A 13,228-nucleotide genomic window follows, 5' to 3' on the forward strand; every position below is an offset into this window, starting at 1 on the left:
AGGACAGTCCATGGATTAAGAAAATTTTGAATTACTGCTGTGTATATATATATATATATATGCATATATATATACTGTAGTAGTGATTAATTAGATTGATAAGGTTTAAGTATACCATGAATGCCATGTTATAAGGGGTGGAATGTCCTGGTTTTGTTAAAAACAAGTTTATCTTTTCGTGAATTTGCCTTTTTAGTGAATTTTAGTGAATAAAGCCTTCTTATTAGCTGCATTTTCCTGAAAAGCCAGATAAATGTTTTGGTAGACATAGCGATGGAATGCGAGGTCACTGATGAGGATGGATGCAGATCTCGTGAGAGGGGCAACAAGAAACAGGTGACCTAAAACTGACCAACTGAAGCATTCCATCCCATTCCTGTGATACTTTATATAAAAGTGGGAGATCACGAGGATCTCGTCCCTTTTCCTTATGGCCGACATCAGGAGGGGACCTTGTGAGTCATCCCTGCAAACTAAGGCCTAGTGACAGACTGAATCCGGTTCCGGTTGGCTGCAGAATTCAGTCCAGGACTTCGGGTGCCAGCCCTACATCTGCCGAAGCAGTTGCTGGGACTTTCAAGATTGGTTTTGTATATTTCATATTATTTTCTCTATTTTTATCGGTAGCATTAGTTAAACATTTTTAATATTTCCAGCTCTCTTCTCTCGGTCCTTCTGTCCCTCCCCATCGCCTGTCCATAGTGGGAAGTGGGGAAAGGGAGAGGCTGAAGGGGGAAAAGGGGGGAGAGGGGGTTAACAACACATCTGCCACTGTTTCATTGTGACCCTGCAATCAAAACCTCGACAACATTCTATTACTTTTCATCTTCTGGTGCCCTGCCAGCTGGGAGGGGGCACAGCCAGGACAGCTGTCCCAAAGCGGCCAAAGGCTTATTCCATACCATCTGACATCATGATCAGTATGGAAACTGGGGGAAATGGCTGGGGGAACTGCAGCTCCGGGTCTGGCTGGTCATCGGTCAGTGAGTGGTGAGCAATTGTGTTGTGTATGACTTGTTTTGTTCATTCTTACATCATCATCATTATCATTATTCCTTTCCTCTTCTATCCTATTAAACTGCCTTTATCTCAACCCATGAGTATTACACAGATCACTGGATGAGCCAAATTTAAGTTTTGCATTAATCATTTAGCGTAAATAAGTACATTTCAAATAAACTAATCACTTAGAAAATAAATTGTGTTATTTTTAAGTATACTGTCTGCTTTGTGTTACTTAGTAGCTAAATTTGCTGGAATCTTCAACTGTGTGGTGTTGTCCTGTTTTTTTAACAGTGGACATTATTGCACAGGTGTCACCGTTTACTGTAGGGCAAAAATAGACAACAGGTGCTCTCTGTTAACCCCCCACCCTCCCCACTAAGGAAAGGAAATAGGAGGAAAATGGAGAAAGACTTACAAGTTGGAAAAGTTAAAAATGCTTTAGCAATGCTACTAATAAATAGAGAAAATAATACAGAATATACAAAACCAATCTTGAATTTCCAGGGGTAGCGCAGCCTCAGTGCAGCTGGCATCGCTGCAGCAGCTGCAGGGCAGCACCAGGAAGTCCTGGGCTGGATTCCACAGTAAATCGGAACTGGATTCAGGGATGCAGAGGGTGGAGCTATGCCTTGGATCACAGGTACGACAAGAAGGGTCCTCTTCAGATGCCAGCCATGGTTGAAGAGAGCAAGACCCTTGTGGTCTCCCGATTTTATAGGGTGTATGATGTGTATGGGATGGAATACTTAGTTGGTCAATTTTAGTCATCTGTTTTGTTTGCCCCTCCTTGCAAATACGCCCCTTTCACTTATGGGACATGCAAAATTTATCAGTAGCCTTGGCTGCCATAACAATAACTCTAAACCTGGGCCTCTTCTATACACCATTGCTACTGTTACCCGCTCTGGAGCAAACAGTGCCTGAAAAACGATTGACATGATAAATGCGTCTTAGCCATCTGCAAAATTAGAAAATATTTAAGATAAATGTTTATTGACCGCCTGCAAAATAAGGGGATATTTTTCAAGTTTCAGATGTTCCAAAATGGAGACAGAAGATTCAATAATACATTGTGTAGGAAGAGGGTGCTTAGATTATATTTAACTAGAAATTAATAGATGTATTGTAACTAAGCTACTAGCAAATTACTTACGTAAATGTGTACAATTATGCCTACGTGAGGAGCTGCAGACATGGAAAAGTCAGTCAGGGGACACAAGAAAAGAACCTTGAATGCTCCCCACCCAAGAGACTACAGTACCTGTTAGGGACGCTGGATAGCAGCAAAAATGGTGAAATAACTACGTGCACAGCAACCTTGTGTTCATGAAGTAAAGATGCATTGTATATAAAAAAATTTCCAAAACTGTAATTACTATGCAATTAAAGTGTGAATATAAACAACACAAGACCATCCAGCCGTTGGAAGCATTTCCGGTGGAGAATCCCAAGTGAAAGCCCACTGCTGCTAATGAATAATGCCCGCTTAACAGGATAATTGCCTTTGCTGATAAATTTAACAGGGTGGAGCAGCACGACTGCACCTCCCGTGTGTAATACAGGGAAGTTTCAGTTGTTGCTGAGTAGTCAAGGACTTTTCAGCTTCAGTCACCAGCTGCCCCTGCTTCACAGACACCACCTTCATCTTATGACACACCCTACTGACATTGACCCAGAGTCCCACTGACACCTCAGCAACCTGCTCGCCCCCCCGGGCATGACTTACATGTGCCTCAGTGCCCGAACATGTAGCCAGGAATCCATTTCCCGAAAGGTCTAGCGCCCCCTTCCCCTCCACCGCTGGGCACTCTCCCGGGGTACCCCGCAGGGCCCCCTCGTTCCGGCTGCCGCCCGCCCCAAACCCCACCAGGACGGCAGGGACCCGGAATCGGACTCTCGCACCCGCAGCTTCGGACAACGGCGGCTGCAGCACCGGCGGGGAGGAGGACGGGGTACCCGTGTGGCCAGGGCTGGCGGGCAGGGCCAGGGGCCGCAAGGACACAGCGGTGCTGCCGGTGCCCGCCCCCCCGAGCCGAGCGGGGCGGAGCGGCAGGACTACACCTCCCGTGCTGCACCGGCGGCGGGCGGCCCTCCCGGGCTGACGCTGCCGGCGGCTCCCGGCGCCGCCTTTGTCCGTGCCGGGCTGGCGGCGCGGCCCCGGCGCAGGTAGGGGCGGCGGGCGGCCCCGGGAGGGGACCCCGGCCCCGACGGCCTCTCCCGTGCTCTCCCCTCCGCCGGCCGCCCCCCAGCCCTGCCGGACCCCCCCGGACTCCCCTTAGGGCCCGGCTCCCCCCGGCGCTCCGGCCTTTCCCCGGCTCGCCCCGTGGCCCCCGTGCAACGCGGACACGCTGCTCCGTGTCCCAGCCGCCCGGGCCCCCTGGATCCGGCCCTGGCGGCCCCGGCGCTGGGAAGGGCTGGGCTGGGGCCGGGCCGGGTGCTCAGCCCCCGGGACACCCCGCACATCTTCCTGCTGCCCTTGTGGGGCACCGGGGGAAGATTTGAGTGCTCAGGAGCTTCCAAACCTGCTTTTTCTCGTGGCTCGTTCTCACCATTATCTGAACCAACCAGGTCGGTGGGCGATGCTCTTTGTTTCGATCCTTTTCCCAGTAGCTGTGAAGGCTCGGGGTGCAGGGAAGGCAGCTGTGGACAGGTGAGTGAACTTGTGCCCCAGATTTTTCATGAAAATGTTGTGCTTGCAGGGACCGTCTGTCCTCGCTGCTCCTGTGCAGCTGGTGACGGGACAGGCAGCTCCTGTGGAATCCGGAGCATCCCGCCTCCCTCTTCCCGGATCAAAACCTGCAGGGGCCTCCATCTCCCCGCCGAGAGCAGCGACGCGCCGGGCTCCAGGCTGCTGCGGCAAGGTGGGGGTCAGGCACGGCCCCGGCTCTGGGGACACCACGGGCTGGGGTTGCTGTGGTTGATTCCATGGTGCAGCAGCTGCAAAACAGCTCACAGGACCAGCTGGGTTGGGAGTCTGATTGGTGTGGAGTGCTGCCGGAGAGAAGTGGTTTGAGACCCGGTGCGGTGCAGGGTGCTCCCGTTCCTGCCCGCTGAGCCGCACCACGGGCAGGGGCAGGCAGGAGCGTGCCTGCTGCCAGGCCTCGGGCCAGGCCTTGTGTCACGGTGCTGTGTCTGGTCCTGGTGGGTGATCTGGCTTATGAGACAGGTGAGAGACAGGGCATAGTCCCCACTGCTCTGGCGTGGGTCCATAATCTTGCACGAGCAGGGGAAACCTGCCTCTGGGCCACCCAGCCCTGCCCCTCTCCTGGCACAGCCAGTGGGGTGACCCTCCAACCCAGGGACCTGCTGAATGAGTCCCACTGTGCTGTGGTGACCATGCTGTACTGCCTGGCTGTGCCAACACCACCCCTCTGCCTTCACAAGATGCTCTGAGCTCTCCTGGCACTGCCCTGGGGAGACCAGAGCCTTGCCAGACAGCTTCTTGTGGAGAGTTTTCCTGGGAGAGAAAGTAGCCCATTTCTGTTGGAAGGGACCAACAATGGCTAACTAGTCCTACTGCTCAGCCCTTTCAGGGCTGACCACAAGTTGCAATGTGTTTTTCAGGGTTTTGTCCAAACGTCTCTCAAACAGGGACAGGCTTGGGGTATCGACCTCCTCTCTAGGCAGCCTGTTCCAGGGTTTGACCACCCCCTCAGCACAGAAATGCTTCCTCACATCCAGTCTAAACCTCCCAGGCGCAGCTCTGAGCTGTTCCCAGGTGTCCTGTCTGCAGCAGAGTGGCCGAGGTGACGGGGGCGAGGCGAGAGGAGGCTGTAGGGGCAGGGATGTGGGGGCTGAAGCCGCAGCCTGGCAGGGGCAGGAGAGAGGAGCGGGGTGGGGGGGATGCTGGGGCTGTGGGTGCGGGGCCGGTGCTGCTGTCCCGGCAGTGCGGGAGAGGGGGCTTCTCTCTGTGCCCCGGACAGGCTGGGCCAGCGACAAACCAGAGATCATCTGCAAGATGGAGCGAGAAGAGACACCGTGCGAGCCGGACCCCCCTGAGGAAAGGCAGAGACATCAGACCCCTATGCCAGGTGAGTGCTGGGGCTCTGGCAGGGCTGTAAGGGGTTAATGTGCACTGTCCAATTGCCCCAAGTACTCTGTGCACCAAGAGGGGTGGGGGGCTGATGGGGTGCCCTAGCTGCTCCCCTGGCGAGGGTTCCCACATGTCCATCCTGTCACGGACAGTGACTCCAGCCATTGCTCCCCAGCAGCCATCAGCCCCGGAATGCAGAGGGAGGCCAAGGGGGTCCCCAAGGAACTGCCGGCACCCACCACCCTGCTCCCGGGGATGCCAAACCCAGGTGGGAGGCTGCGGGGGGGTTTGGCCTGCGACCATCCAAGCGGAAGCCAGTTGGGTCAACCTCACCTCCCAGACCCTTTGGAGAAGAATCCCCCCACACCCCCGAGCTCTGACAAGAGCCAGACAGCACTGGATGTCTACATGCGGAGCCACATTTGTGAGCGTTCCTTCCGCTGCACTGACTGTGGCAAGAGCTACATCTACAAGCAGAACCTGCTGAAGCACCAGTGTGTGCACGCCGGGGAGAAGCCCTTCTCCTTCACCAACTGTGGCAAGAGCTTTGTCCAAAGGGAGCACCTGCTAAGTCACCAGCGCATCGAAACTGGGGAGAAGCCCTTCGCATGCAGCGAATGCGGGAAGAGCTTCAGGGAGAAGAAGACGCTAATCATCCACCAGCGCATCCACACTGGGGAGCGTCCCTTCACCTGCACAGACTGCGGAAAGAGCTTTGTCCAGAGGCAGCACCTGATGAGTCACCAGCGCATCCACACTGGGGAGCAGCCGTTCATGTGCACCGAGTGCGGCAAGAGCTTCAGCCACAGGCACAGCCTGCTGAGGCACCAGCGCACCCACACTGGGGAGAAGCCTTTTGCCTGCACCGACTGTGGCAAGAGCTTCAGGGCGAAGAGGACCCTCATTATCCACCAGCGCATCCACACGGAGGAGAAGACCTTCTTCACTGACTGCAGCCAGAGCTTTGTCCAGAGACCGCACCTGCTGAGTGACCAGCGCATCCAAACTGGGGAGAAGCCCTTCACCTGCACCGAGTGTGGCAAGAGCTTCAGGGAGAAGAAGACCCTCATTATCCATGAGCGCATCCACACTGGGGAGAAGCCCTTCACCTGCACTGAGTGTGGCAAGAGCTTCAGGGAGAAGAAGAAACTCACCATCCACCAGCGCATCCACACTGGTGAGAAGCCCTTCACCTGCACCGACTGCAGCAAGAGCTTTGTCCAGAGGCAGCACCTACTGAGTCACCAGCGCATCCACACTGGGAAGAAGCCCTTCTCGTGCACTGAATGCAGCAAGAGCTTCAACTACAGGCACAGCCTGCTGAGTCACGAGCGGACTCACACTGGGAAGAAGCCCTTCACCTGCACTGACTGTGGCAAGAGCTTCAACTACAGGCACAGCCTGCTGAGGCACCAGCACATCCACACTGGGAAGATCCCCTTCACATGCACGGAGTGCGGCAAGAGCTTCAACTACAGGCACAGCCTGCTGAGGCACCAGCGCATCCACACTGGGGAGAAGCCCTTCACCTGCAATGACTGTGGCAAGAGCTTCAGGGAGAAGAAGAACCTCACCGTTCACAAGCGCATCCACACTGGGGAGAAGCCCTTTGCCTGCACTGACTGTGGCAAGAACTTCAGGGACAGGGGGGCCCTTATCATCCACCAGCGCATCCACACCGGGGAGAAACCCTTTGCATGCACCACCTGCCACAAGAGCTTTGTGGAGAAGAAGAAACTCATCATCCACCAGCGCATCCACACCGGGGAGAAGCCCTTCACCTGCACCGAGTGTGGCAAGAGCTTTGTCCAAATACAGCACCTGCTGAGTCACCAGCGCATCCACACCGGGGAGGAGCCCTACAAGTGCAAGGAGTGTGACAAGACCTTCAGGTATAAGCAGCACCTGAAGAAACACCAGTGGGTGCACGAGGGCCCGGCAGTGGAGCCGGATGATGGCCAGCAGAAGAGAGAGGGTCCGTCCCCAGCAGGGGGGCAGGCAGAGGCCAAGCCCTTCCAGTGCGGTGTCTGCGAGAAGCGGTTTTTAAAGGAGAAGAACATGCTGGCTCACCAGTGCAGCCACGGCACCCCCAGCCTGCAGCCGCCTCCGCAGCCCAGCACCCCCTGAATCTGCTGCTGAGGGGCCCATGGGGCGCTAGGGGTGCTGCAGGAGTGGCTGAGGGGGGATGTCCTGGTTTTGGCTCGCATAGAGTTAATTTTCTTCCTGGTAGCTGGCACAGTGCTGTGTTTTGGATTGAGAGTGAGAATAAAGTTGATAATACGTGGTTGTTTTGGTTGTTGCTGAGCAGTGAAGGATTTTTCATCTTCTGGTGCCCTGCCAGCTGGGAGGGGGCACAGCCGGGACAGCTGAAACAAAGTGGCCAAAGGGCTGTTCCTTGCCATCTGATGTGATGGACAGTGCAGAAACTGGGGGCAGTGGGCCTGGGGCACCACAGCTCAGGGACGGGCTGGGGATCAGTCAGTGGTGGTGAGCAATTGTGTTGTGCATTTCTTGTTTTGTGTATTCTTACATTATCATTATTGTAATTATTTCTTTCCCCTTCTACTAAACTTTCTTTATTTCAACCCATGAGTTTTACGCACATCACTGGATGAGCCCAATTTAAGTTTTGTGTCAGTCATTTAGCTTAAAGAAATACATTTTAAATAGAATAATTCACTTAGAAGTATAAGATGATGTGATTTTTAGTATACTGTGCACTTTGTGTTAGGTATTAGCTAAATTTGCTGAAATCTTAAACTGTGTGTTGTAAAGTTCCGCTCATAATGAACGAACTTCTGTGTACTTGAGGAAAACAGCGGCTACAAACCATCAACATGCACAAAAGGCAGAAAGGTCGCACACCTGTGGGCACAGAGCTCTGGGACCTTGGCTCTCAGAAAACAGCAATCAAGAACATTAACTGTGTCCTGGAGTGCTATCTTCTTGTTCTGAAACAGAATTCAAACACTGACTGTGTCAGCTACGGAAAAGAAACCTTTCTAACTGCATGAAGAAAATTAACTCGCTTTCATTCAAACAAGCACTCTAAGCAGTATAAAGAACTGGGTTTGCACATATAATCTTTAGCCATAAACTAATATAATCCTGTTATGGTCCGGTTCAGGAAGCCTTGAGCTGGAGAGATTCGTTTATTAAACCCAGAGAGTGGTTAAGACACAAATGAGGTTAAATGCCCCTTAATTAAGGAACTTCATTAAACACTTCTGTAAACGGATCGTCTGTATGTTACGATAAGAAAATAGCAATAGGACAGGGAGAAGAGATGGGAAATGAGAAAACCTGGGGAGCAGTGGGGATAGATTTGCAAGAACTTACCAGCATGGATCGATCCAGCAGAATTTTCTCTCTAGGAGGGGGGTGGTGCGTCTCAGGAAGGGAGCTTGTTCGTCACTCACAAAATGACCACCCCTCATGTCCCTGAGAGGTACACACGTAATACCTGTCAGTGGTGGGTGCCTCTGGATCGTGCCCGCCCTATGACATGGTCGTACAGTCTTTGACAAGGCAGTTTTGGGGATATTCTGGGATGTTGTCTTCTGGACATGTACTGCCCGATCTGTTTCTGTGTATGCTCTCAGTCCTGGCACGCTGATCCTGTGTAGACAGGAGCAAACGAACTTTGAGACATTTAAGATATGGCCCCTGACACCACCCTATGGCTCAAAGATTGTTGCTGCTTTGTCCATTGTGGCAGGAAAGTAGTGAAAAAAGAGAAGTATGGAAAAGAGTGGAATTTTGTACAGTCTGTATAACTGTGGTTTCAGGCTTAGCCTGTTAGAATGCAGGGACATGTTTAACATCACCCTGAGCAAAGTCAAGTGGCTATTAATTGCAAATTTGAGACAGTGTGTTGAATTAAGTGTATAAAACATGGGATTAAACAGGGGAGAAATAACAATAGTACAGCAACAGATAACATATAGAAAAGAATACATGTAAGCCATGGAGCACCTGGAAACCAGGAAAAGGGATTGAATACTGAGTCCTTCCAGGTTTAGATGGGAACATGGGCTAGCATCTGCATTCCAGCTGTAATTTGCGTAACAACTTGGCCATTATCTTCAATTTTTAGATTAGAATTAGAATGCCCTCCTGTTCTTCAGCTAACAGGTAATATAGAACCATGCAGTGTTGGAAGATTGCTGTCTGCATCTGCATGGCTTGATCTGCTAACAGGTCAAGAGCACAGGCAGTATCGTTGGTAATGTTTTCTAAGACAACTTCTAGTCGAGTGATGAGATTTTAATTGTAAATAGGTTCTTGAGCACTGCTAACCAATTAATTTGGTTTCCAGGTGCCAAGCTCATAATGTTCAATGGTCCATTGGTTCATCTTTTCCCCACTTTTGGCCAGTGCCACTCATTAGAGTGGTATCAAACTTATTAATGTATCTCTTATTTCATGTTAGATCATCACAGAGCTGGACACTCAGATCGTTATCATTAGCTCCAGGGAGCAGGAAAACCAAGGGACAGATTACTCTGACATAACGTTCCCCAGTCCACGTTGCTGTTAACGAGTTGTATACATATTGGCCACAAATCTAATAATAACCTTTTAAGGCTCAGGTACCATTCTCAAACAGACCTGTGGGGATTAACGGGTTCTGCAGGTAAACTGAGTTGGCCCCTCCTAATGGAGTGGATTGTGGTATGGTCTGAGTTTGGGCAAAATCTGTGGCTTTTCAAAGCCAGGCACCCATCTCAGATTTTCATTTACATTTCATGCTAGATATTGTATTTTCACTCATAAACTGCTGTCTGCTTGTGGCAGGATGCAAACCCCCATCTCTCCCCCTCCCTCCTTCAGTATGGAAGAAGTAGGCACATCTCCCTCTCTCTCTGCTGTTTGAGGCTGACAGCTTCTTTTGTTTGGCCCCAGAGCTCCCTGGCCAGGGCCATTAGGAGAAGGGAGTGCCGAGGCACCAGTGAGCCGCTGGGCATCTGCGGCCAGTGGGGGGATGTTTGGAGGCTTCAGGGGCACCCACAGCCAGTGTGGGGGTGCAGAGAAGCTTCTGGAATGCCTACAGTCAGATCTGATCAGCCAATATAAAAAACGGGACTCTCGTCGACACTGCGCCCATTGTCGCGGGTCTCTTGGAGCACAAGCGAGATTCTGCCGCCAAGAGCCCCCCTCCCCAGGATGGAGACTCCACTTACCTCACCGCCACGTGTGTGAGTAAAACTGCTCGCGGGATTGCGAGTATATTTATACTTTCTGTGCACATATGCACGTGTAAGTTTCTGTGCTCAATATGAGCACGTGTAAAATTAATCCTCGCATAATCGTGGGTGTATTTTTCTCCCGTGCTTCCACATAAGCACGTGTAACTTTCCGTGCTTAAAACAAGCACGAGTAACTTTCCGTGCACATTTGCACATGTACTTTCCGTGCTTAATACAAGCACGTGTACTTTCCGTGCACATTTGCATGTGTAACTTTCCGTGCTCAATACGAGCACATGTATAAATTGTTTCCTCGCACAATCGCGAGTGTATTTTCCTCCCGTGCTTCCACATAAGCACGTGTAATATTCCGTGCACATTTGCACGTGTAAGTAAATTAACCCTCGCAGGATTGCAAGTGTATTATAAATTTACCCTCGCAGAATCGCGAGTGTACACTTTCCGTACTCACTACGAGTACGTGCATCTCTTTAAGAATAATCCCACACCATGTTCATGCAGTGTGGACTCCTCCGGGACTCAGGGGTGGCTCTGGCATTGTTTTGGTGAAGCCACGTGCATACACTCTGTGGACCGCCTGTTATATTAGTTGCTGCCCCTTAATAATTTTCCTCAACTGATATCCGAACCTGTATTTAAGTCACTTTTGGAGTGGTAAAACCCTGTTTCTCACTGGTTTAATAAAAGTTGTCTTGGACCTTGTTGTCCCTTGAACTAACCTCAGGGTGCCTCCGTGACACTGCTCGATTGAAAACCAATAACAGGGTAATTGTCTCGGGTGTCCAGTTGCGTTTACTTAAGCCCATTTCTCCATGCGGAGTACTAGGGATTTAGTGTTGGTTTCAAACATTTTACAATACCCTAAATATCGTTTGGGCATTTTTTATGATCTTACCTCAACTTCAGAACAACCAATAGGGATACTACCATCGATAATGTAATGCTCTTCGTATGTAAAATCCAATCACATTTACTGACTCCCACCAAAACACCAGTGCAGGTTAGGGCTGGACCTGCTGGAAAGCAGCTCTGCAGAGGAGGGCCTGGGAGTTATGGCTGACAACAGGTTGACCATGAGTCAACAATATGCCCTGATGGCCAAGAAGGCAAATGGTACCTGGGGGAATGTACCATCCCACCAGGTGGGATGAGGGATGAGTTAACTCTGAACATGACGTATGCCCTGTCTCACCTGGTGAGATCAGGTGTGAATTAACTCGGTATTTCTGGGCGGTAATGCAAAGTGAATGACAGACAATCTCTCCGGAGGTCCAATTCAATTATGAATTTACTAAAAGCACTTGGTAGAATACAAATTACGGTGATTAGTGACTTGGCAAAAGCATATTATTACAAAATTTAACAAGACTTTAGCAGCAGAACTTACAATGATATTAACTTTATATCTTCCAGAAGAAGGAAAAGAAAAAGAGACAAGGAAAACTAAGATATCAGAGAGAGAGAGAAAGATATCACCGTTCCATGGGTTCATTGGTCCTGCAATGTCCTCTGGAGGAGGTGGACATATTGAAGATTTCAGTACATGCCACCACCTCATGTCACTTGTGAGGTCATTCATTTACATGTGAAATAGGAGAAGGCAGTTCATCTCCTCCCTCTGTTTGCTCTTCATGCTAATTAGGAAGACTTTTTCTGGAAATGAGTTTGGGTTCTTCAAACGAGGGGAAATTTCACAGTACTGACCAGAAGTGAGTTGTTTTGCCCATCAGTGATAGCTGTGTCCAGTTCTGGGCTCCCCAGTTTAAGATGGACAAGCAATTACTGGAGGGAGTTCAGTGGAGGGCGATGAAACTGATTAGGGGTCCAAAACGTCTTTCTTATGAGGAGAGACTGAGAGAGCTGGGGCTGTTCAGCCTGGAGAAGGCTGAGAGAGGATCTCATCAATGTATACAAATATCTCAAGGGTGGATGTCAAGAGGATGGGGGCAGACTCCTTCCAGTGGTGCCCAATGATAGGATCATAGAATGTCCTGAGCTTGAAGGGACCCACAAGGATCATGGAATCCAACTCCTGTCCCTGCACAGGACACCCCACAGTTCACACCGTGTGTCTGAAGATGTTGTCCAGTCTCTCCTTGAACACTCTGAAGCTTGGGACTGTGACTCCTCCCTGAGGAGCTTGTTCCACTGCTCCAGCACCTTGTGGTTGAAGAATCTTTTTCTAATGTCCAACCTGACCCTCCCCTGGCACATCTCCCTGCTGTTCCCTTGTGTTCTGTCACTGGTCACTAAGGAGAAAGGTTGAGCACCTACCCTTCCTAATCCCCTTGTAAGGAAGCTGTAGACCACAACGATGAGGACCTGGACGTGGAGAGAGAACCCATAGGGACACCTATGGACTCTCCCTTTATTGGAATAACGTTTCTTTTTTGTTTTACTCCTGTCTCCTCTTTGAACATTTCCCTCTAGCGAAGCGAATTTCTGCACACATGCCATCAGCAACCCGGTCTCCGCCCTCCACTCGTATGTTCCGTGTGCCTCCGTGCCCCCCGAACATAGGACTCCATTTCCAGGGGACCCGTGTGGCCAGGGCTGGCGGGCAGGGCCAGGGGCCGCAAGGACACAGCGGTGCTGCCGGTGCCCGCCGCCCCGAGCCGAGCGGGGCGGAGCGGCAGGACTACACCTCCCGTGCTGCACCGGCGGCGGGCGGCCCTCCCGGGCTGACGCTGCCGGCGGCTCCCGGCGCCGCCTTTGTCCGTGCCGGGCTGGCGGCGCGGCCCCGGCGCAGGTAGGGGCGGCGGGCGGCCCCGGGAGGGGACCCCGGCCCCGACGGCCTCTCCCGTGCTCTCCCCTCCGCCGGCCGCCCCCCAGCCCTGCCGGACCCCCCCGGACTCCCCTTAGGGCCCGGCTCCCCCCGGCGCTCCGGCCTTTCCCCGGCTCGCCCCGTGGCCCCCGTGCAACGCGGACACGCTGCTCCGTGTCCCAGCCGCCCGGGCCCCCTGGATCCGGCCCTGGAGCC

At 51.9% G+C, this 13,228-nt stretch overlaps 1 protein-coding gene across 8 annotated transcripts in view; it reads left to right on the plus strand.

Annotated features, from left to right (window-relative positions):
- Positions 1-8,276, plus strand: part of LOC136111191 (uncharacterized) — a 73,258-nt gene extending 64,982 nt beyond the window's left edge. Inside the window, exons 5-7 of one of the 8 annotated variants that reach the window (XM_071809849.1) lie at positions 5,566-5,962; positions 6,044-6,264; positions 6,349-8,276. In XM_071809849.1, the coding sequence (XP_071665950.1) occupies positions 5,566-5,962; positions 6,044-6,264; positions 6,349-7,165 (1,435 nt within the window). In that variant the 3' untranslated portion in view covers positions 7,166-8,276. The other 7 variants (XM_071809654.1, XM_071809612.1, XM_071809735.1 and 4 more) reach the window with 7 other exon arrangements.
- Positions 8,277-13,228: the final 4,952 nt, after the last annotated feature.

The sequence above is a fragment of the Patagioenas fasciata genome, chromosome 1, assembly GCF_037038585.1.
Source record: "Patagioenas fasciata isolate bPatFas1 chromosome 1, bPatFas1.hap1, whole genome shotgun sequence".
Lineage (NCBI taxonomy): Eukaryota > Metazoa > Chordata > Aves > Columbiformes > Columbidae > Patagioenas > Patagioenas fasciata.